Source organism: Arachis duranensis, chromosome 9 (assembly GCF_000817695.3).
Source record: "Arachis duranensis cultivar V14167 chromosome 9, aradu.V14167.gnm2.J7QH, whole genome shotgun sequence".
In the NCBI taxonomy this organism is placed as follows: Eukaryota; Viridiplantae; Streptophyta; class Magnoliopsida; order Fabales; family Fabaceae; genus Arachis; species Arachis duranensis.
This window is the reverse complement of record NC_029780.3, coordinates 6,332,882-6,358,832: the sequence shown is the minus strand read 5'-3', so window position 1 is coordinate 6,358,832 and position 25,951 is coordinate 6,332,882. Positions and strand designations below refer to the sequence as shown.

The 25,951-nt window shown below is 35.0% G+C and overlaps 2 protein-coding genes across 3 annotated transcripts; both read left to right on the top strand.

Annotated features, from left to right (window-relative positions):
- Window positions 1–5,288: 5,288 nt before the first annotated feature.
- LOC107464463 (F-box/FBD/LRR-repeat protein At1g51370) lies at window positions 5,289–9,803 on the top strand. 2 transcript variants are annotated; one of them, XM_016083380.3, is made up of 4 exons: window positions 5,289–5,401; window positions 6,064–7,323; window positions 7,434–7,613; window positions 8,967–9,803. In XM_016083380.3, the coding sequence occupies exons 2-3, from the start codon at window positions 6,166–6,168 to the stop codon at window positions 7,608–7,610; spliced, it is 1,335 nt and encodes a 444-aa protein (XP_015938866.1). In that variant the 5' UTR covers window positions 5,289–5,401; window positions 6,064–6,165; the 3' UTR covers window positions 7,611–7,613; window positions 8,967–9,803. The 2 variants fall into 2 exon arrangements, with proteins under 2 accessions (XP_015938866.1, XP_015938867.1); XM_016083381.3 differs by lacking the exon at window positions 5,289–5,401 and adding an exon at window positions 5,466–5,785.
- A 9,967-nt stretch (window positions 9,804–19,770) lies between these two features.
- LOC107464353 (B3 domain-containing protein At5g42700) lies at window positions 19,771–21,358 on the top strand. The gene is made up of 5 exons (XM_016083286.3): window positions 19,771–19,995; window positions 20,063–20,158; window positions 20,237–20,455; window positions 20,681–20,887; window positions 21,119–21,358. The coding sequence occupies exons 1-5, from the start codon at window positions 19,846–19,848 to the stop codon at window positions 21,164–21,166; spliced, it is 720 nt and encodes a 239-aa protein (XP_015938772.1). The 5' UTR covers window positions 19,771–19,845; the 3' UTR covers window positions 21,167–21,358.
- Window positions 21,359–25,951: the final 4,593 nt, after the last annotated feature.

Sequence of the window (25,951 nt, the reverse complement as noted above, 5' to 3'; positions counted from 1 at the left end):
GAGTTGATTTTATTTCCCTCGAAACTTGATCTCACACCACAAGCAACATTCTTCTCCTCTCTGACCATATCAAATCACAAGCTTCAGAAAAGTAAGAAAGAGAAAGAGAGAGAGAGCTCCTTCCATAAACTTTTCACCAAAGAAGAGAGAAAGAGAAAGATTAAGCTAGAAAGGCAGATATCAAATCACCTAGTTCAAACCAAATCAAGTTTAGGTTAAAGGTAATCAAGCTTAGGTTAAAGGTAACCCATTTCCTCTTGCATGAATCAAATCTTCATCTCTTCTTCCCAACTCTCTGCTCTATCCGAAATGGGATACAAGGGAAAGAGGATTTCTGTTCTTCTCTGCTGTGTATCTACGGTCTTAAACAAGACTTGGGGACCAAGTTGGTTTTCAAAGGCTCAGATCAAGTTGACCATTGAAAGATTTCTATGGTTACTGTTTTATGGCTTTCGACCAAGATGAGAAAGTCAGAAGGAGAGTTTCTACTCTGATGATTAAGGAGAAAAAGTGAATCTGTGGGTTGGTGAAGCTCAAAGCTCAAGGTGTTGACCTTGGAAGAAGAACCCAGCAACATGCAAGGAGATAAAAAAAAGCTTGATGTTCATTCAGAAAGCAAGGAGAGAAAACCAGAGAGTGAGAACAGTGTTCTGTTAAGAAGTTCCTCTACTTGGATAATGCTTTCTTTCAAAGAAGTATTCGGCCAATACTGAAGAACTGCATCTGAGGTTTGCGAATCTGGTTTTGCACATAGCAAAGAGGCTGCTGATGAAGTCAATCTCCTTCATGTTTTACTGATTGTAATAAACTTTTCTAAGCTTATCTTTCTGTAATTTCTTGAGAGAAAAGGCATTGTGAGAAAGTTCAAGTAAAAGCCATGAGTGGAAAAAGGCTGAGTGATACACTTGAGAGAAAAGCCTAGAGTTATTTTCTGATTTCTTTAGGTTGGTTAAGTGTCTTGTATCTTGTACCTGTTTGGTATCCCTTTCTTAGTTGGGTTAGCACTAAGAGTGAATAGTTAGGTGTTAGCATAGCCAATGTCAAGTTAGGTTAGAACTTGAGTGTGAAATTGGTGTATGTAATACTGTTAACTATAGTGAAATTCTTCCATAGTTGTGGAGGAGACTGGATGTAGGTTGCATAGCACAAGGCAACCGAACCAGGATACATGCTGGTGTTAGCTTTTCTCTTCTCTGATGAGTTCTGTTTTCTGATATTCATGAGACAAAAATAAATTGTCTCATAAATTTTCGCTACTAAGTTCAAACAGAACCTGAATTGAAAGTTTGTTTAAAAGGGTAATAACTACAATTAAAAGGAAGGCATAGATTCAACCCCCCTTCTCTAAGCCTACCACAACCTTCATATGGCGTTGTGAAAACTTGCATCAATTGTTATAGTTTGAAATGTGGATCTCTTTTGATAACCTCAGATGCCATTCCTAATGTTCATATAACTGATTTCTATTTTTCGATTGGTGATGTGATACATAATGAAAGTTAGAGTTTCAGCAAGCTATATTTTTCTCTTCTAAAAAATGTCAAACTGTTTTTAGAAAATTTGTCCATCCCTAATCATTGTCATGGGTTCTTCTTTGCCGATTACACCACAAAAAATAAATATCATTGGTTAGCTAAAAGAAATACCACTCAGATGAGAATGATAACTAAATTTGGCTGTGTAAGATGTTTATTTCGAAAAAGATTAGGTTGTTGTTGTGGCAATCCTTGCATGATTCCCACTAAGCTTCGGTTAGTGCTGCGGGAATCATCCTAAAACTACCTTACATTGTTTGTGTGATTGTGAAGCAAAGGTTATTTAACATAATATTAGTCTATCTTATATTGTAAACTATAGTGCTGTAGATTTTTCTTCTTGGCTCAAGTAGAGTCTAAATGGAAGAAGGACTTTTAGCAATTGCATCAAGGTTAACTGTTCAGGATATGCAGTTGGCTAGTCTTGGATGCGCTTTGAGAGACGAAAGAGGAATATGACTTCTTGGTTGTTCCAGCGCTATTTCACCTTGGCCTATAAATCAAGGTCTTATGCTAGTTTGGGAAGCTGGTTGCAAGTGGGTGATCTGCGAAATAGATTCCTTAGAGGCGTATTTGATTCTAGGACTGGAAGTGAGTCGAGCCAAGTTGAGCTAGACTAAGCTCAATCTCGACTCACAAAAATTAAGTTTGGCTCACGGCTCGACTCATTAACAATCGAGGCTATTTCTTAAGCTCAAACTTGACTCACCGAAAACTCACAAACTGGCTCAAATAATAAAAACATAATCTATAATTCCATATCAATAAATTATAACGTATATATTTTAAACAATATTTAAAAAAATTAATTTTATATATTCTCTATCTATCAAATAATTATAAATTTTTTATTTATATCTTACATCAAAATTATATAAAAAAATAAATATAAAATTTTAAACAATTAAGATTAGGCTAAATAATTTGGTTATGGAGTAAAAAGAGGTGTTTTGGCTGGAAATGGGGGAACTTAGGCTGCGTTTGTTTCTGAGAACAGGACGAGACAAGACACTGAGAACAGGACAAGACAAGACATTGATGGACAGAGACACAAAATTTTGTGTTCTTGTATTCTGTTTGGTGATAAAGTAGAACAAATTATGAAAATCTAACTTATTCTCATTTTTTTTCATTCAAAAAATTTGAAATGCAAAATATAATAATAAAAAAGTATAATTATGAAAAGTTAACAAAAATAATGAAAAAAAGAATGAAAAATAAGTTGTGTCCCTTGTTAGTGTCCATGTGTCCTTCCTGTCAGGATGGACACAAAATACACTAATTCAGTGTCTCTGGACACACTGTCTCTGTCCATGTCTCCTCTGCGAAACATGATTTTGTATCTCAGTGTCCATATCTCAGTGTCCTGTCTCTGTAAACAAACGCAGCCTTAGTGTATTTACACATGGATGGACATGTCAGATGACAGGCCCAACACGCAGGGGGCGTGTTACAGGCACCACGTGAGGGGGTATGGAGGCCACGTGGCGGAGACTGGTTGGAAGAACCACGCAGCACGTGGGGGCATGGTGAGTCAGCACGCCGGAGGCGTGATGACACGTGGCAAAACATGATTGGCTGAGGCATGCGACACATGGGGGGGCGTGTTGAATGCTCCGCTCTATATAAGACCAAGCTCGGTACTATTTTCATTCCGAATGAGAGTGTGCTTTGAGCGTTCTCTGAGTGTGTTGGTAGTGTCATGGAGGATACCGCAAACTTGGTGGTATATCACAATGGTGAGATAATACGGAATACTCATGAGGGAGTGAGGTTTGTGTGCCAGAATCTATTTTCGTTTGTAGTTCCATGCACCATGACCTTTATGGAGCTGTATGTTGTGTTTGAAACAATAGAGGAAGAAGGGATACAAAATGGATTAGATATAGAGGATGATAGGCATGCAGTGTGCGAAGGAATGAATAGTGGCAGCGAAAAGGACTTCGAAACATCTTATGAAGCTGGCGACGAAGACGAGGATGGTGATGTGGAAGTTGAGATAGCAGCAGAGAATGTAGTGGTTCATCCCTCGAGAAGTCAACCGATGAATGTGCCACCTTTTATGCGTGAGTTGGATCTCGACGCCATGCACGCACAGGAATTTTCGGAATATGCAAACATAGGTACGTGATGACTGAATAATAAGATTTTGTTAATTTAAACTTTGAATTGATTAATGAACGATGATTTTTGCTTTCTGTAGGCGTTGTTGATCCTGAGGACGGAGAGTTCCGGATTGAAATGGAATACAGTTCTAGAAAGTTGGTCGTCGCAGTCATTAGAAGTTATACTATCTCCAGAGGAGTTGACTACGATGTGTATGAGTCTGAGCCACAGACGTTCTATGCAAAATAAAAGATGTATGGACGTGGGTGCGACTGGCTTATTCGAGCTAGTTTGATATAGAAAAAAAGTTGTTGGGAGATCCGCAAATATAATGGTAAGCACACCTACACTGCTTCACGGGTTCCACAACAACACGCTCCTTGTGTGTTGATTGTGCTCTGTCTCGTCGCCACATCAACACACTGCCAAACTTGCTCAGACACTACGCTCCTAGCATGTTGTATCTGACACCATCCTCCTCCGACAAAACACCTCCTTTACTTATACTCCATACTGGCTGAAAGCCTAAAATTTCTGCCAGCTCAGTGTAATCTAAATAAATTTTTGGATTTAAAACCCCTAATCTCCTAACTACCTAAGAGATAAGATAAATAACCATATATATATATATATATATGACACACACATTTGTTAATCTTACTTTTTAAACTCTTTTTGACTTGATCACCGAAATTTTTTTGCAAGTCACCCTCCATCTTTCACATAATTGAATCGGAGACCGTAAAAATCATCAACTTAGAGCACAACGAATTTCAATATTTCAGAGATTCATGAACGGTAATATATTACTCCCCTCATCCAAAGTGAAAGTAGTACAATTTTGCTCTTAATTCTTGAATGTATTCAAACACAACAAATATACAAACTACAAACACATTTACTTTTTGAGTAAACTGATTTTGATTAATTCTATGTTTTCATTCCGCTAATTGATTAGTCTTTCCAATCCAATTTGAAAAAAGAAAAATGCTATAAACATTATTTTTATATATACTTTTATATAACTATATTTTTCATTTTTGACAATAAAATTTTTTATCTTTTATGCTATAAAAAAATATACACATTTTCTCTTTAAAAAATGTTAAGAAAGTTAACAGTTAAAAACTTAAAATAGCAACGATGTCTTCTTCTACATTCAAATCCAAATTCTCTGTATTGTAGATTTCTATGAGTATCCATTCCAAGTATTATTGATAGGAATAATATTTTACTAATTTCTTAAATATCAAATCTGTGATTTTATCGAAAATAAAACATTATTGAGAGAGAGAAGAAGGAAAAAACGAAAAAGAGGGTCACGTTTGTCGCAGCCATTGCGTGCTACCAAACAGTGGCAATTAAACTATTCGAGTTGTGCAGTAAAAAACTCTCTCACTTCATTAAATTTCATTTTAAATCTTTTTTATTACATCTAATTTATACAGAATATTTTAAATTTAAATTCAGATATTTTAATTTAAATTTATATTTATGTTTTTAAATATATTTAATAAATAAAAAATTTCGATTAATAATCAGTTAATCACATCAATATTAACTACGATAAAAGTAATATCATAAATTACAAATTTACAATAAAAAAATAAAGTTACAATAATATAATATAATATTATTTAAAATATAAAGCTCTCTCCCCAGAAGGAAAAAAAATCCCAACCCCTGTCAACGCGCGTGCCCATCATCAACGTGATCATCATCATCTTCTCCTCCTTCTTCTTTCCCAGGACCTCACCCAGGTGCAAAAGTCACTTCCTTTTTCAACTGCCCCCATTGATTTTATTTGATTATTTATATTTTTAATTTTCCACTGTGTTGTTAGGTTGTGCTTTTCTGTGACTTTTTCAACTGTGGGAAATAGTAAAGTTTTGTTTTTGATGTTCGTTTCTATCTCAAAATTGGTTAGCCGAGTGGTTTTATACTTTGGTTTCTGATGGGGTTTTGCTTTAACATGAATTTGGGGTTTCTTTGTTTCAATTTTGTTGGGGTTCTGTTTGTTTGTGAGGAATTGATTTGGGGAGAAGGTTTCAAAAGGGGATAATTTCTCTTTATGAGAGGGAATTATGCTCTGTGTGTTTATGCCCTGTGTTTTCATGTTTCAATTGTTAGAAGCCGTAGTGAAGGTAGGTTACTCTTGATTTTCACTTCAATTTCTTGATTATTCAATGGAATTTTGCTAACTATAGTTTTAGGTATAGATAAGATTTTTTTATTTTTATGTTTTTCCTTCTCTTTCTCTTGTTGTCACAGATAGAGTAGTAGCATTACTGCTAAACCACTAAGCTAATCACTTTCACTGGATTGCTTCTTAGTATAGATAACATTTCTTGTATTAATATGCTGGATTTCATGTTAACACTTTTAGTTTGTATTTGTTTTATTCTTTTTTCTTTCATGCCAGATTACAGATAAATTAGTACTATAGCTAAACTACGGTACTGCTAAAGCACTAAGCTAGTCACTTGGTTGTTCCAAATTTGGAGAGCAATAATTTGATGGGAATATGATTGAGGGCTTCGACCAGTGCAATTCGATGTTGTGCTGGGAAGACGAAGCTGAAATGCCAAAAGTTGAATTTCAGGAATCTGGTCCTGCTTTGAAGAAAGCCAAGAAAACCATTTTGGCTGCTGAAAATGTTGACAGCTATGAAGTGGCTGAAAGCCAGGACAGACTTGGTGACTTACCGGATTGCCTTATCCATCATATATTGTCGTTTATGGAAACGAAGGATGCGATTCGAACATGTGTTTTATCTAAAAGGTGGAGGTATATTTGGGCTTCAGTTCCCTGCTTGAACTTCAGCAGCAAGTCATTCAATCGGTTGGTTGATTTCAAGAAATTTGTGTTGTGGGTTCTATCCCATCGGGATGATTCTCAGGTCAAGGTTCTTATTTACTATCGCTTCGGGGTGGATTACGCAACAGATCAGTATCTGTTGAATAAGGTTATTGAATATGCAACATATCATGGTGTTGAAGAAATCAGAATCAATCTTCGGGCTAAAACCTCTGGCAGCCCACCTGTTGAAATCCCTTTGCCTCTATTTACTTGTCAGTCTTTGAAACGGCTTGAGTTAAAAGATTGCAATCCTACAAATGTCTCGTCCCCTGTTGGCTGCAAGTCATTGGAAACGTTGCACCTGGAACATTTTTCAATGTATCCTGCTGCAGCTGACTTTATGAATCCATTTTCAAGTTTGGCGGAACTCTTTGGTTTTACAACATTGACGACTTTGCACCTTAACAGCTTCACTCTGTGTTATACAGGAATTGACTGTCTCAACCCATTTGCTACATGTGTCAATTTGAAGAATTTGCACTTAGGTGAAATGTCCTTTAAGTCCGATTTGAACCCTAAGGATTTTGTTATATCTGCTCCCAAACTCAAAAACTTGAGCCTAATGTGCAACCGCTTCAAATGTAAGATTGTAGTTGCTGCACCAACTCTTACCAATTTCAGCTACTTGTATTCTACATCTTGTGCCTTCTTTGAGTTCAGTCTTCCATCTTTGGATGGCTTGGTCATTGATATTCATGAACCGCGTGATCAATTGGAAAAATCAATCCGGAGGAAGAGAGAGGAGACTTTGCATGGTTTGATCAATATGATACGGGGACATTGTAAATCTGAAGCAGTTAAACTATCATTCTGTACAGTAGCGGTTAGTATGTCAGAGACATAGACAGTTTGGTTTTACTGTTTTGCATTTTCAAGTGAAATATCGTACAGTTTGCCTGATTTTTATTTATTTATTTTTGTGCTTTTTTCCAGGTTACCTGTGGTACTGCAGTTTTTCTAAAGCCAGAGTTTTACTCCTGTAGTAAATTGAAATCATTGAACTTCGGGGTGGGTTCAACATACAAAATCTTCATTAGCAACCTTGACAATATAACAGCCTACTTCCGCGATTGCTCTCAACATGCAGATTTTGAAATCCTGACTATTTAGAAGGTATTCATAAATCCCCTTCATCTTGAATTAATTTGATTAACTTGTATTATGCTAAACAATGCTTGTGGATATATTCGTTAGAGATTGCTTTCTTTGTTATGGCTGATCATACATAAATCTGAATTCATGGTTAAAGTTTGTATGTGGATAATATTCTACATTGACTATTTTAGCATCTAAGTTTGTATGGTGTCTTGCATTTACTTTGCACACATGTTTTCCAATGTGAAATTATATTTTTAGACAAAGAAGCCCATGCATTTGTAACCTATAACAAATTTTCATACTAGTGTGAATTTACAAATTTTCACTTATTTGCATCATCTTTCTTTGTTTCTTCATAGGATATTTGATGTAATGCCAGTGTAAATGTTGCATTAAGGTGTAGCGTTTGATAATTGTTTAGATATTTATACTAGTTTTGCTATAGATGTAGATTATGGGGAATAGCGATCTATAAGAAGGATAATATAAGCTTATAGTACAATGATAATGGGCTACAATCTGTTTCAGTTGTTTCCTTTGTTCATTTCTTGTTTATTTGATAATTACTATAATACCATACTTTTGTTTTGCTTCAAGCTTTCTTGAGTGAAATTCCTTTAGAATTATCTTAAAAAGATGGTATACAAATGACCACATGGTATTTTTTTTTCAATTAACGAAAAAGATTATCTTTCCTTTAGAATTATCTTATTTATAGTGTACTTAGAACTTTTACAGCTTATCAAGCTTTTAAAAGATTTAAATTGCTATAGTGATCAGTGACATGGCTTCAATCTTTTAGTTATTAGGATGAACTGAGGTGTATCATATGTGTAATATGTATGGTTATGAAGCTAGAAACCGTGAAGCGTTGATTTAGATTTTGATGTCTTGGCTATAGACGAGATATATGATAGGATGGAGTAGCATGGTTTGCCCATGGAGTAGACTCCACCAAATGGAAAGTGGCTAGTTTATTGTTGTATATGGTTATGAAGTATAGTGAAAGATAATATTCACTCTTCTTTTTTACCTTCTGTCATAACTATTTTTTTGTTACTTCCCTGGATCAATTTGTATATGGATACAATACAATTGTACCGAAATACCTTGACAAAGATGTTCCAAAAAGTGACAATGATGTATAAAAGAAATTTAAGTCTTCTGCATTGTTTTACATATCATTAAACCTTTTGTGCATCTAATTTAAACCGTGCTTAGGGCTTATCAATATTAAATGTCTCTGTTGCTACTATCTATTCTTGTTCTAAATAAGCTATTGTCTCCTTATCTTTGTCATTGAGGCTGTTGATATTAACTCCTTAATATTCTTTTCACTCCTCTATTTTTTTTGTTTTGATTTCAAAGGATACATCGCGGAGCAGGCTTGGCTTATGCTGGGGTGGAGGTTAACCCAATACTTGGATCATTGTTGTATAAACAAGGATTAGTGCTCGGTAATAGTTTCACTGGGAAAGGATTGGGGTATACTCATATGTGGTCAATTTTAGAAGATAGGTCACAGTGAAATAGAAATTCAAACACTTTTTGTATCTTGATTCTCCTTTTGTAGTCATTTTCACCCCAAAAAAAGGGGAGAAAAGAAGCAGAATATAGACCCTTTTTTTCCTTAATATTTTCTAGTTTCTTTTATGGGGGTAAAAGGAAGGAAAAGGAAATAAAGATCCAAGTTATTTGCTTGCTTAGACAGTTTTAGTTTAAGTGGCTATAAATTGGGAGTTGATGTGAAATGAATTTGGATTCTTTAGAATGAGGAGGTTTGTAGAGTGATAAAGCGAGACGATGAAAATCGTTAGATCATTTGACAGTTCTAGTTTTAGTGATCTAGGGGTGTTTATACCCTCGCTTAATTACTTAACAGATATCTTCATTTCAGAGGATTCAGATTCATACTAAAATAAGGCATTTTATGCTGATAATTTTTAGATAAAAAGTCAAAAGAATTGATGGCTGAAAATGTTGCAGCAATCTTTTTACTCCTATATTCACTGTTGACTGCTGAAACAGCCAAAAGAACAAGTGTTCATTTCAAGGTGAAAGACAAGGAATGCCAGAAACTATTCAATGGGAGAAATGTTTGCATTTAGCTGCCTGGTGAATGGTGATCCAAGGTTGTAGTTTCATTGTAATTCGGCATGTACTGATAATTTTAATATTTAGCAAGGATATATTTATTTTTGTTTTTTTTTTGAATTATTATTATTATTATTATTATTATTATTATTATTATTATTATTATTATCTCCGTTTTAAAATATCTATCATTTTAGAATTTTGGTACTTGAAAAGCTTAATGTATTTGAAAAGCTTAATGTATTTGATTATAGTTTATATTAAGATACATTAAATCTTTTTAACATAGCAAAATTCTGGAGTGATAGATAGTTTCCTGGTTCATAGGAAATATTTACCAGGGATATCAATTTGGTTTTTGGTAGTGGCGAGAATATCGTTTATTTTGGGGGAAATTCTTATTCTATGGAAGCAAAATAATTGTTTCTCCAAATGATGTATTTATTTAGGATAAAGGACAAATAGGTTCCTGAGTTTTTAATTTGCGGACATTTAACTCCCTCAGAATTGAAAAATACAAAATGATCCTTGATCTCTCAAAACGTCGTACAAATTGGACCTTCCGTTCAATCTGTTTCGTAACACGTTACGGATTCAGATTACCTGGCGCTTATGTGGCGTAGCAATGGGTACGTGTCTCCAAGATGCTATGAATGGGGCTGACGTGTTTTACTGAAAAAAAGTTATGGGACATTGTGGTACTTATGCACTAAGATGACATTGTTTCGGAAATAGTTGTGGAATGGTTCTTATGAGATATGCCCATGATGCCCATATCAATCACAGACAATTAAAGGAAGCCTAATACTTACATTTTTCCTCCAAAAAATACAACGCTTCGTCTTTGTGTTGTCGTTGTTGTTCAGTGAAACAGTTCTATTGAAGCTTCCTGGTGCTACCTGTGTCCGCTGTGGAGAGTGGTAAGTACATTGTTATTCAAATTTGTTCTGCTTATACCCTTTATTTATTATCAATGTCGTAGGATGGGACTTATATGGACTGTGAGTGTAGTAGCTGATTAGTTGTGGGGTTAGTCATTTGTCGGGTATTATTTAGTGAGGTTTTGGAGATTTTGATAATAAGGGTTGGTTTTGTGTTGTGTTGTGTATTGAAAAAAGTTACAAATGGTTGATGTATTCGGTGTTCCCATGTTCCATTATGGGGGCTATTTTTCAAGGTTACCTACCAGTGAATTAGTTTATCTGCATGGTCAAGTTGAGAGGTTTCCGCCGTGGACTTGGATTTTGTCAGTTTCGGAAATCTGATCACGATGTTCAAAGGATTGGGGTATCAATCGTATAAGGAGACTTACTGGTATGATCCAAAAAGCAAAGATATAGAGTCAGGGTTGCATGTACTGAGGAGGGATACAGAGATCAACCAAATGCGACAGACTAAGTTGAGGAACAAAGACACGGAGGAGTTTACATTTTTTTTACCATCCTATTGATCAACCTGAGATCGCAAATGGTGATTGTGAGAAAAATGATGAGGTTGAGGAAGAAGTCGATCCAAATGACTTGGAGAAGTTGGATGACTCATCTACAGATAATGATAACGATGGCAGTGAGGAAGATGAACTGTATAAACTACCACCTGCTGGTTATGAAAGTGGGAGTGGAAGTGATGAAGATGATGAGGGCAGAAGGGTGAGAGCTGCCAAAAGGAAGAGGAAACAAGTGTCTCTATCGTCGAGGAAAGGGGTCGAACCAAAGGAAAAGCAAAAAAAAAAAAAAAGCAACACATGAGTCTAAAAGATAGAGTGTAAACCCCGCTAAAATCGGTAAATAATTAGTTAATAAATTGAATTTTAATTAGAAAAATTAAAAATGCAAAAATAATATCAAAATAGGATAGAGCTCTTCAAAACGAGAATTTTGATACCAATTTCAAAAATTTTGACCCAAAATTGGACCGAAAGGGTCGAACCAGTTGAACCGGAGCCCAAATTGAGCCCGTGGGTCCAACCGGACCCATAACTTAAAAGAAGCAGCAGCTCCTTCTTCCCCCCCCCCCTTTCATACAACAACGACGCCAAACAAATTGGGGAGGAAGAGAACTCCATAACCATCGTTAAATCTTCCTTCCACCATAACTTCCCTATTTGAGTTCCGATCACTGCACCGTTCGTGGCCACGCGTCCAGCATATTGAGCTCTACATTTCTATTGGATCAATTTCACCGGTAAGCTTCATTTTCGTTTCAAAATCTCTACCCCTTCCTTATTGTGAAATTGAACCCTTGTGATGAAATCTTGTCCAATTTGGTGTTTTAGGTTCGATTTAGCTTGTGGAGCTTATTGGGTTTGAGTTGCTACGCGTATGGGTGTGGTAAGAATCACCTAAACCGTAATCCAATTTTGATTCCATTATGTAAAATCTGAATTTGGAATATATATGTGTATTAGGTGTGAGTTAAGTTTCTATATAAGCATTGGAATTGAAAAGTAAGCATTTGGAAACTTGGTGGTGATTGAAGCTAAGATTATGGCTGGTTCCTTTGAGCTTGAGGGGCTGTGTTGTAGCTTGTGAGGCTTCCTTGGATTAAATAAAGTGATCTACCAATGTATGGTTTAGGTTTTGCACGTTTAATTTATAAGGTTGTGTGAAAACTTAGGTTAGATCATTATAGGATAGGTTGAAATGGTTCAATGTGTTAAATGGTTAGTGTTTGTGTTGTTGACGAATCAATTGATGTGGTGCTTGTGTTGAGTAATTGATAATGCAAGTTAAAGTTATGTATGTATATATGCTAGTATGATGGTGATGAATAAAGGGTTTATGATTGTGGCAAAGTAATGACATAGTTGACATAGTGAATGGTGCATATTTGGATTTATAGATATTATTATGATGGATAATATTGTGTTAACGATTGAAGAATTTCATGTTGATGATGATATGTGTATATAGAGTAATATGTTGGTTTGTGGTTAAAGTTTGTGAAGTTGGGTGTATGTGGTGTTTTTGAGCTAAGTTGTAAGAATTGTGGTGTTATGATTAAAGGCTGGCTAGATTGATGATTGTGGTATGTTGAGTTGTATGGAAATGTGCTTTGAAGAGGAAGATGTGGCTTTGGAAAAAAAATGAGGTTTGGGTGTTATTTGGTAAAAAGGGAATTTTGATGAACTTTGGAAGTCCATAACTTGTTCCTCAAAATTTGGATGGAAATGCGAGTTATTTCAAATGAAAGATGATTTTACAAGCTTTTGAACGACATCAATTTTGTAGAGAAAGTTATGGACGACGGAAGTTTGGTGCAAAAACTGTGTTATGCAGGTGGCAATTTTTCTGGTTTTGCAGCTCCTAGGCAATCTGTTAATTTTTGGATAAACGTACATCCACGCGTACGCGTGGCGTGATATTTCAAACTACGCATGTGCGAGTAGCCATACGTGCGCGTGATGAGCTAACCTGCGTGACCACGTGTACGCATGGTAAGGCAATGCGCACGCGTGCTACTTTTCCACGTTACCAGGCGTACGCGTGGCCCACGCGTACCCGTGGCCCTGGCTTGCTGCAGAAATGGATTTTTGGCGTTTAAAACTAGATTTTCACCTCTAAACCTCCATTTTCTTCCTTTCAGACTAGTACTAAGTCCAGTAGCTAGTTGAAACTAGAAAAATAAAATAACTTGGGGGTGAAGTAAGAGGTAAAATGATGAGTTATATGAAGAAGATGAGAATGTTAAATGAAGTTTAATGCCATGGCTTGATAAATGATTATATATTGATTATCAAAATGAAATGGCTTATGAAAAATGATATCTGAGATACGAGTTTTTCTGGGTAAGAACCGTGGCTTGCCACTACGTGTTCCAGGTTGAAACTCGATACTCTGTTGACCCTACGTCGTAAGAGTGACCGGCACGTATAAATTCCCGGGTATGGATAGCCCCTATTGAGTGATTTGAATGATGAATGAATGTGAAATCTATGCATAGACTCATGGGGATGCGCGACGGGGGACAGTCTAAGATTTTTGGACTTGTTGGGTTGGCTGGATAACCGACAGATGAACCTTATCATCCATAGGACAGGCATACATCATGTGCATTTGTATGTTTGATTGCTATGCATTTCCTGAGTTTGCCTAACTGAATATATATATCCTGCTACCTGTTATACTTGCTACTTGCACTATCTGCTTATTACTTGTGCGTGAACTTGTTTGGTTGCTTGTCTCTGCTGAATTATGGATGATGGAGGGACGGAGGAAGGGTGAAATGGTTTGGTGTTATGTTAGGTTTAAAATTTGAGTGAGTTAGGAAGGTCTAGATTACCTACCCCTATTTATAGCTTTTGTTTAGAAATTAAGTTTTACAATTGTATGACGGAGTTCTAGGATTGCCACTGGCATTCCCAGGACCTTATTTATTATACGCGTGGCACCTTTACCATGCTGAGAACCTCCGGTTCTCATCCCATACTGTGTTGTCTTCAGATGCAGGTCGAGAGGCTCCTCGCTAGGCGTCTAGATCTTAAAGCGAAGTAGTCCCTGGGTTATTTTGGGTTTTATGATTGTATATATATGTACCTATGTACTTAGCTTGCTCTCCAAGAAACTTGTTTATTTTGTTCCTTATAGAGGTTGAGGGAGAGCTAGGGTCTTATTTTGTACTTTGAGTATTCTGGGATGGACTTGATCAAACATACATGCACATGTAATAGATGGCAACTAACCGGTCAGTGTGGAATTATATTTACTTTAGTGAAAATTGCATTTCTCTACTTGCTACTGGTATTATTATTACTTAAAATTGTATTCGTATACTCTTTTTGGATGTCTTTGCCTTGCTGCTCGTATTATGATTGATTGAGTTTGTATTTTGCTGTTATCCTTACTTGCATTACTGTTACCAATTTGTTGTATTTTCTAGAAAAGGAATGTCGTGCACTCATGTTATAGGTGCAATCAGAAAAAGACATGATAACATGGAAGATTACATGCATCCATGGTTATGCATGGAATCTCTGAAGAAGACTTACGAGCACTTCATCCAGCCTGTTACTAGTAAAGTGCTTTCGACACGGACTGATCAGACTAGGCCTGCTGCATCTGTAATTAAGAGGTCGATCAGTCGTCCAAAGGTCCATAATAGACAAAAAGACCCAGCAAAAATGGTTATTGAAGGTGAAAAATTGAAGAAGAGTTTCTATGTGACCTGGAGCAAGTGTGGTCAGACAGGACACAACTGTCAGACAGGACACAACTATACGACTTGCAAGGGTGCGCCATCGAACCCAAATTGAAAACCTAATACCAGGAAACCAAAGAAGCAAATCGATAACAACCTTTCGCTTGTGGTTCTATCACTGTCACAATCAGTCCCTCAGGCAGAGGTACTTGACTGGACAAAGGATATTTATGTCCACCTGATAAAAAGTTGTAGGATTTAGTTGTCCATTTTAAAGTGTTAAAGGACCTACTTGTATCTCTTAAATTTTCTTGATGACTTTAGTGTCTTTCTTCATTCATGACATGAACATAACATGGTGTTTCAAGGTCAAGAGAAAAATTTAGCTGAGGCAACTAACTAGAACCATTCTGCAGCTAACACAACTCCAGATGTGGTCCAATAAAAAGCTACTCCAGAAGCTTCATCTGTACCTGTTTCTGCAGTTCCTGCAAGGCAAGGCCAAATTTCATTCAAACCTCCAGCTAGAGTTCTAGCAATGTCATCCAACAGAACCTTGAGACCAAAACAACCAATTTGAAAGAAGGATGTTGGCAAACAACATGTTCAACCATCATAGCAACCAAGTGCAGAAGCAAGTGGGGGACCATCTGATGAGACTTTAGCTACAGCTAGCATTGGAACTAAAAGAATGTTTCGGTTCATCCCCACCCCAAGAGTCAACAATTCTAAGAAATGATGTTGCTATTTTAGGAAGTCAGTCATAGCTGATGTAAAAATTTGACAAACTTATTTTGGTGTGTTATACATTCTAATATCTTTTTGGCAAAATTATGGTGCTCAGGTGGTTCAATGTTTTGTTAGGATTGTAATCCTACAAACTTATCTTATTTGGTGTGAGACTGCTTATCATATTTTGTTACGATTGTAGTCCTTCAAACTTATCTCATGGTTCAATGTTTAATGATCCAAATTATTTAATGAATTTTACATACCTGGACCATCAACATGATATTAGATATAGCCATTTAAACACATGATGTTATCGCAACAAAATATTATCATTCATCAAAGGATAAACATAACTACATTATATCAATTGTTCCTCACAACAACAATGCACAATATCTAATAACACCTAATAACAGCAACAACAGCACAAATTACTACCAAACATACAACAATAATCTACATATTAGATTTTTTCTTCCCTCTTTAGACAGGCAAGCTTCTTCTCCAACTTAACCAGCCTCTGTTCTACTTTATTCTTGTACAAGTACTGCTCCAAGTCATTAACATTGTTGTCACAAATTGACTTCTCTCTACCTCTAATTTTTGCAACATGATCATCAAGCCAGACAAAGAATTTGCAGTGGGATGGATTTTTCAACTGCAACATCAACAATAAAATCAAAATTCAGCTAAACACATGAACAGTTTCAAGCTTCACAGAACCATGTTACCTTGAAGAAGGGACACCCAAGAAACAACTGGTTAGGATTAGTTGGCGTCTTGGACTTGTACAGTATAGCATACACATCACACTTGCACATCAAAGCAATGCTGTCTTTCTCTTCTCCAGCCTCCACGCAACGAATGTGAGACGGCAATCGGACTTGTTGGGTGCTCGAGGAACTTCTTTCACTGGCCATAGACGCCCTAGACGCAACAACTCCCTAACTATACAAGTGCGATGGCGTCTAGGACCAATTTGGAGAATTAGGGCACCTCCCAAAATGTCATTATTTTGGGAGCAAAACAGAAGAACCTTTTTGTCCTCCGAATGAATGTTAACATCTCATCCTACATCATAATGGATACATCACTCTGTTATCGCCACATAGACGCCACATCAGTCTTATCCATTTCACATTAGAGTGCAAATTGAACGAAAGGACCAATCTGTACAGCATTTTAAGAGGTTAAGAATTGTTTTATATTTTCCAGTTCCGAAGGAGTTAAATGTTCATTAATCAAAATTCAAGAACCTATTTATCTTTTATCCATTTATATATTATTTTTATTTCTATATTTTATTCTTTCTCTTGTTTTGTGTTGCTTACTTATTTTTCCTTGTATCTTTGCCTTCTATTAGTCTTAGATAGATTTGTTCAAGGCGAAGGTCTAAATATACCTTTGGACTTGTTAAACACTCAGAACAGAACATTAGTGTTGGTTCAGTCTCAACAAATTAAGAATAGAGTAATTATCCAAATCAATTTGTAAGGTTTTTAATATGGGATAATTTTTTAGGTTTTAAAATACAATTTTTAATATTTATTTTTATTAGACAATATATATTTTTTAATTTGATTAGGTTAATAGATGTCACTGTAGATTTTTTAAGATTTTTTAAGAATTATTTTAAAAAATTTTAAATTTTTTTAGAATTATTTTGTATTTTACTCTTTAAATTAAATTAAAAGGAGACTTTATTGTTTAATAAAGATAAATATTGAGAGTTATTTTATATATTTTAAAATTTAAAAGGTTATAATGTTTGATTTTAAAAATTTTAAAAGCTAATTTGAGTAAGGGTGAGTAATTACTCTTAATAATAATAAATAAATAGAGTACTTCAATTGTCATTTTTTTTTTCAATTGAATTTTATAATCTTCTTACGAGTGACAAACTGATATTATACGATAACAGATAAATTCTTAATTTATTTAGGTATTATATTTTGAATTTAATCTTTAAAAATTAGGTATGCAACAAATTTTATAGTCAAGTTTTATTCAACGAAAAATAAACTAATAAAATTAAGAATTAGTTGGTAATTTCTGCTCAATTGAGAATTTATACATAATGAAAAAATATTGTATCAATTCTATTCCGGAAAAAAAAATCTTAGGCTTAGTTTGTATCTTAGGAACAACATTTTTAATTTTTTTTGATTATTAAAGTTTTTGGAAAATGAAAATGTTGTTAGGTATAATATTAATTTTTAGAATTAACATTATCTAAACCCATGAATTGAAGTATTTTCATAAAGAATACTGAATACTACCCAAATAGGTCTCCAAAAAATTTATTATCCGACAGTTTTGTCCCCACAAAATTTAACTAAGATTTCGATCCTGAGGTTTTCAGATATCCACCATATACGTTCCCAAAACCGTTTGATCCGGTTAAAATGGTGACGTGTCAGGTTAACTGCGACATGTCACCTTCAAAACATTTTGGTCCCCATCCATGCTGGACAAAACAACGTCGTATTGAAACCAGGGGCAAAACGACGTCGTTTCGGGGAGGACAAATTCGTCCCCATTTAGACAGAGAATGCAAACGGCGCCATTTTCATGTGGGGGACCTATTTGGCTTATAATAGAATCTTAGGGGACCTATTTGACTTACAATTTGTGATGTTAAAAGAAGCTATATTTACTTGAACGCAAACCTTAAAAACACATTGACATTGGTCTGTTCATTTATCAAAATGGTAACATAAATCTGAGAACCCAAACATGTTAACCAAACAAATATTTGGCCTCAATAGCAACACAAACCAAATCAAGTTAAAAGAAGGTTTATTTTCTTCAACATAAACTAAACGAAACCATTCTAAACAACATAAAGTCTTCTTCCTCCAACATAACAAAATGTGGTAATATAACTAAGACAACAACTTTCACACTAATTCTTAGAAGCATCATTTTTTGAAAGACTAGTTCAACCCTGGTGTTGCAATGAATTTGAACAACTTAGATACTATGTCACTGGTTGCAGTTGATATTGTCTCAACACTAACACTCCCCGAATTCTTGGCCCTAATTACTGTCTCCTTTGGACGTCTAAAAGAAAGCTGAACTTGGAATAATCAACAGTATTTTTATCACCATATTTCACACAGAGTTCAACTACTTACATTAAGCCCCTTACAAGGGGCATACATTTGGATTGTAAGTGGTTTAATGTAAGCAGTTGAACTTTGTGTGAAACATGGTGATAATAATACTGTTTATTCTAATCTCAGCTTTCTTTTAGACGTTCAAAGGAGACAGTAATTAGGGCCAAGAATCCAGGGAGTGTTAGTGCTGAGACAATATCAGTTGCAACCAGTGGCACAGTATCTAAGTTGCTCAAATTCATTCCAACACCAGGGTTGAACCAGTCTTTCAAGAAATGACGCTTCTAAGAATTAGTATGAAAGTTGTTGTCTTAGTTATGTTACCACCTTTTGTTATATTGGAGGAAGAAGACTTTATGTTGTTTAGAATGATTTCGTTTAGTTTATGTTAAAAAAAATAAACCTTCTTTTGACTTGATTTGGTTTGTGTTACTATTGAAGCCAAATATTTGTGTGGTTAACATGTTTGGGTTCTCAGGTATGTTACCATTTGATAAATGAACAGACTAATGTCAATGTGTTTTTAAGGTTTGTGTTGAAGTAAATATAACTTCTTTTAACATTATAAATTATAGGTTAAATAGGTCCCATAAAATACTATTATAAGACAAATAGGTCCCCCCACATGAAAACGGCGCCGTTTACATTCTCTGTCTAAGTGGGGACGAATTTGTCCTCCCCGAAACGACGTCGTTTTGCCCCTGGTTCCAATACGACGTTGTTTTGTCCAGTGTCGATGGAAACCAAAATGTCCTGAAGGTGACATGTCGCAGTTAACCTGACATGTCACCACTTTAACCGGATCAAACGGTTTTAGGGACGTATCTAGTGGATATCTGAGAATCTCAGAGTCAAAATCTCAATTAAATTTTGTGGAAAACAAAATTGTAGGATGGTAAATTTCTTGGACACCTACTTGGAGTATTACTCTTTCATAAATGTCATTTTTCTTTCCTGCCCTTTGATTCCTAGAAGAGAAAAAGAAAAAAAAATAAATATTGTCATTTTTAATTTATATGTTATTTTAAAATTATTTTAATAATAAAATTTCTCTCTTTTTAAATGGCATCGCTTGTGTGGGAAAACAACGGTCGTCTCCACACTGCCCTAGACTCTGGTCCTCATTTTGAATCTCGCCGTTGTAAGAAACGTGAAAGAAGAAGAAGATGACGGCAAAGGCCAGTGAATACGAGGAGATTCGCCGGAAGAGGTTGGAGGAGAACAAGAAGAGGATGGAGGCCCTCAATCTCCCCAACCTCTCTCAGGCCCTCCACTCCTCTCCCCTTTCCAAATCCAAATCACACTCTCCCTCTCCGGTATCTTCTCTTCTCTTCTCTTCTCTTCTACAACCATCATTTCCCTCACTCTCCTCTTTGCCTGCAGCTGAAGCGCGTCAAGTCACGCACCATTGAGAAGCAGGTGGTTGTGGTGAGGAGGTCCAGCCGCGTCGCCAACATGCCAGCTCCTGTTTACAAAGAAGTCTCTCTCTTTCTCTCTTCTTCTAACTTTTCCCCTTTTCCCTTCTTCACTTAATTTCTATTCAATCTCCCATGGCAGGTGGTTATTGATCGTGTAGTCACACCTAGAAGCCGCAGATATGGCGGCTCCTACGATCGCTACAGGGATTATTCAAAGCGGGTGTATGCTTCCGATGAAGCTAGACAGGAAGCCCTAGACAAGGCCGATAAGATACAATCCGATTTGCAGTCTAAGTCTCATCATCCATCCTTCGTTAAAACCATGCTCCAGTCTCACGTCACCGGCGGATTCTGGCTGGTCCGTAATCTTAATTCTCTCTCTTTTTTTTTTCTCGTTATTTTTGTGGAATTGTTCTAATGAAAAGAATTAGAGCTCAGCAAGGTTTACAGCTTTTGAAGTTTTGTTAGGAATAGAATTTTGCAAGTTTATTTATCTTTAGAAATGATTAGTAAAATGCAATGTTTGATGTTTATCCGCAATGATTATAATCGGTTTATCATTGTGGGTATCTTTGACAAATAGGGTCTTTCAGTCCAGTTCTGTAAGACGCATCTTCCAAATCGTGACGAAAGAATTACTTTGATTGATGAGGATGGGGATGAGTATGAAACACTATATTTGGCTCGAAAAACAGGACTTAGTGCAGGATGGAGAGGCTTTTCAATTGCTCATAACCTAGTTGATGGGGATGCTTTGGTTTTTGAACTAATTAGCCGCACTACATTCAAGGTGACTAAACATTCATCATTTTAGGTTTTTAGTACATTCATCTTGTATAATTAAGAGAACGGTATGTGTGATGTGATTATTAAACTGCTATGGCATGTGATGACTACTGTTACACAGTTTTCTTTTCCCCTTTTGTGCTATCTCATTTCTGCAATGTCTAATCCTTGCATTCTCCCTCCCCATTCTGCAGGTTTTAATAACGTTATTGTGGTTTCTATTATTTTCTTTCAGGTTTACATTATTAGAGTGAATAGTCCTGCAGAGGGTGAAGAGCAATGAATTTCAATAGAAATTTGGAGTCAGTAAAACTAATGTGTAGGTATTATTTTGTTGGTAACTAATTAAAGTTTGTAGTTAGCTCCACTCCTGGAGTCTTCCAAATACTGCTATAAAATTGTAATGATATTTAAGTTATTAGTCCTGAGACCCTTCAAATTTTAGTGCTATGGAATTTTGATGATCTTTGCTGGATAAAGCTATATAGAGAGAAAACAATGTGTCTTAAGAACCATAAAAGTGACAAAAAGCTTTGGAGTCCAAAATTACTCATATTTATAAGAAATAGATCAGCTTTGTATTGCTATTGAATATTAATTGAAAAAACTACAATCAGTTAAAAATATATATAAATTTTATTAAGAAAATACTGAATTAATAAATAAAGGTCAAGTGATGTTACTGAAATGTATAACCATTAATGTTACCTTTTTTCATTAGCTGAAGTTTTTGGGATGAGTGGTATCATAACGTGGTATTAGAGCATTAAATACGAAAGGTCAAGAGTTCAATCTTTGGTGAATCCCAAGGATTTCATCGAAAAATAAACAACTATTATTTTTTATAAACATTTGTCATTGAAATAACGAATTTTTATTCTTTCATTGTTGAGATTGCATTGTGTCTTATGCTGACTCATGTGATCCATTAAAGTTGTTTTTCTAATAAGTCGTATATACCAGTTACCAGCTCTTTAAAGAAAACCCTCTTTTTGTTATAAAACTTTCTGTTCAATTTATTTAATTAAACTACCTTTATATCCGTTAACACCAACTATATTTGTTTTGCATTATAACTCACAGTGTAACATATAGCGAAAGCTGTTTTATAAATCTATTTTATCTTTTGATTTTTTAATTTATGTATAGCAGTATTCATATATGAATGACAAAGTTTTCAATGACATATTCATGTACTTATCCAACCAAAACTATGTGTTTCAAAAGGTTACTTCAATGAAGATTTTATGATTGTCATCATGTGAAAATATTTTATTTTGATTATTAGATGATAAGTTGTAGGATTTGATTTTTATTTAAAATAAAAGTATTATTTTTATTTAAAATGTTGCTAAACAAATAAGTCACTTTTTAAACAAAGATCATCATAAAAAGATGTTTTTAACATCTTCGTTGAAATAGTTGGCTAAAAAAAAAAAGTCAAAAGAACATTTAGTCGTGTATGCCCACACTTGGCAGATTTGCTTTGATTGTCTTCTCTTCAATCAATTTAATGATCAGCTTGCACATCACCTGTTCTGCTAATCCATAAGTCTTAGAGAACAATTGGCAACTACCACAAAAAAAAAACTTACACAATAATCTGTAGTAATCAAAGAGACATTTAAGTAAATTTGATTAAAAATATTATCATAATTTAATTAACAAATTATGAGATAATTCTTTTGAATTTTCAAAGTCTTGTGTGACGGCTTTGGATAAATTTCAACGCTACCGTATTTACACCCAGACTTCAATGCTAACCTCAAGAGTTAAGATCAAATTAGTCTAATTCTCAATATTTAACAAGAAAACTAAAAACACAAGAGAAATAAAACTTTTGTTAAAAGAACACTTTATTACTCAAGTATTTGTTACAAATGACTTACACATCCAAATTTTAACTCTCACCTCTATTTCCACCTCTTTAATCGATGGTTATGATTAAATCTAACTAACGGTCCAGAATGATCATCCTTCACTACAAATATCTATCCTACTATATTTTTCTAAATACTTCTAAATTATTCCATACTACTTTTCATACTTCTATATACATCTACACTCTTCTAAAATATTCCATGATCTTTCAAAATCTTTTAGAACTTTCTAGAATATTCTGGGACCTTTTAAAGTATTCTAAAATGTTCTAAAACTATCTAAAATATTTTCAAACACTTTAGAATATTATACAAACACCTTAAATCTAACATTCTAAAACCGTGACACTTGGTTCCTGATATCACTCGGAACTCCCTGATTGCAAGCTTTCCATTGAGTGTATAACTCAGATTTCTTCAGAGGTGCCTCAGAGTAGCTAACAGGAGATGACAAGCTTAAAACACTAACTTCTTACTATTTTTGAGAGTTTATGTAATACCCTAAAAAACTTTGGTTTGCATTTTCACAAAGATAGAGCTTTATCAACCAAAAATTAAAGAAGTTACAAGTTATCATATAATAAAGCTTCCACTGCAAAATTATAATCTAATATGTACAATCTACATATAGAGATAATTAGCATATCTCGTCCAGATATTCTAGCTCTATTTCAGTGGCTGTCTTAGGTGCCCCTCCTATACTAAATACACATGATGATTCACCACAATGTGGACAATTTAAAGCAGCTCACGTTCTCTACAATTCCCAAAAGCTGCAAGAACGGTTGAAGATGTCATATGAAATGAGAGAAAACATATATGTAAACACCATATATGCGGGTAAGGAACGATCTATATATCAATGCTAGCCTTTTGGAGTTCATTCAACAGTCAACACTGAAATTGTATTATGAAACAAATACAAAAACACACATAAAAACAAAACATATTTGCACAAAATGAATTTGCTTCAAGTACACGTTTGATATAAGATATGCTTCTCATCCTTAATTAAAATAATTCACAGAAATAAGCCATTAAGATTCACAAAAGCAAGACACGTGCTTTCATAACTAAAAACTAATTCCAACCTAATGTAATATAGTGATTCAACATAGTTCGAAATTGCAAATAATCAAATAGTGGTTCAACATAAACGAAGTGGAACATTGAGATATATTATCATAGGATAATCTCTATTAAGAAATATATACAATTGGAACATTGGAACGTGTAGCAAATTAACTCCTCTATATTAGTAAATAGATAAATAAGAAAAAAAAAAAAAAACAGGGAACACCAAGTGACTATCGTACCGGAACACCAAGTAATAGAACAACTCAACAAAGACATAATTCAGAAAAGAGGGAATAACATACGCCTCTAACTTTTGGATAGAAACTGGTTTCTTGGAGAGAGAGAAACTGGACTTCTTGATCAAGCTTTTGTAGTGCTTCTCTAGCCTTATCTGGATTTTCCTCGTATTGCTATGAATCTTCCTGCATGAACTATGCAACCATTATATGAGTTTAATATTAGCCTCTTATCCTTCAATAATAAGCCATTATTATGATCACTGTGCACTAAGTTTTCACATAATGGTGGCTACTTATAGAAGTAGAGAAGCTGCACAAGAAAGATGAAGAAGTTCAAGTAATTTTTTTTTTCACAAAATCCAGTTAAAACATTACCTATTAATACAAATTTTTATCTCATTTTGTATAATGTTGTTACATACCTAAATATGGTTACATGGATGAGAGTATAAGCTTCTAAAACTAAGAGAGAAAATATTCTACCATTTTGTATAGAAAAAGTATGAGGAGCCAATGCATGTTTTATATAATGTGTACAATGGGGTTAAATTGAAATTAAAATTAAATTAGAGACAATTAATTAATTTTGAGTAGTTTTCAATTTAAAATTTGAATCAAATCATGAATCCCGTCAGTTATGAAATTAAATTAGGATTACCTCCCTCTCTCAATGCGGTGTGAACTTCTTCTTTCACTCTCTCCTCGAAGCAAAAGCCGGTACAGTGCCGCCACGGTTACCAGCCGTCGTCGAACATCGCGCCGACACTGTTCGCACAGACCACCGTACGTAAGGAGGACGGGCATATTATGTGAGTCGAGCTCGCGGCACCGCAGCAACCCGGACGTCCAGCGCCTCCGTTGCAGCCGGTTTGTGCCTTCTTCCCGTTGTCGGATGTTCACTTTATCTGTGAACGTAGATGGTTATTCTTGGGTGCTTAGTTGTAGACGATGATTGCTGGTTATGATTTATTTGACTATCAAAGTTTCAAAATATTTTTTTACACGGTCATTTGGTTGGTAGCTAGTCGTTTTATAAAGTAATTACATTGTTATTTATACATGTTTACATTGAATGTTCATTTTTGTATGATTTTCGATGTTTACTTTCTCAGTTTTCGTGGATGTTTATTCTTCGAGTAATTCAACAAGACACAGGCAGCAAGCTGGCGCTGGGATGACGCAAGCGCGGGGGTTCGGGGCTACAACTCAAGTCGACGATGTTGACAGTTGTAGGTCACGGTGATGAAGGGTTAATGTGAAAGAATTTGGGATAAATTGGGGGTAAATATCACAAAATTGAACAGACAACTAGAAATAATGGATAATGATATTTAATTTACATTAGTAATACATATTAGGTCAAATAAACAACCAATTGTACATATTGTATAGATACCTCATTGTCTCCCTAGCAGGACTCTTTTGTATAATACTGTTACATACCTTTTTTTCACTTTAAAAAAGAGGTGCAACTTCAAAAAAAGAGTATTGTTACATACCCAAATATGACTATAGGGATGAGAGTAAAAACTTCTAAGACTAAGAGAGAAAAGATTCTGTAATAAAAATGATAATATTCTTGTAAATAACGTGCCACTTCCCACTAGTAGTGGAAGAGGCGTAAAAAAATGTTAGGGGAGTTATTCTAACTGAATTGGTTGTAGGTGTAGAGGATATTATTAGTAGTAACAGAATGAGAAGGAGGGTAAGAATTCAGCAAAGAGAATAGGAAGACTTAGGAGAAAGCGTAACTCTCCAAATTCTCATCCAAGCACTTCTATATTATTCTTATTTTTTCTACAGTTTTTCTTCATAATTCAATAATATCAAAAGAGTGTAATCATCCTGATTCACCCCTTTTCTTCTTATTTG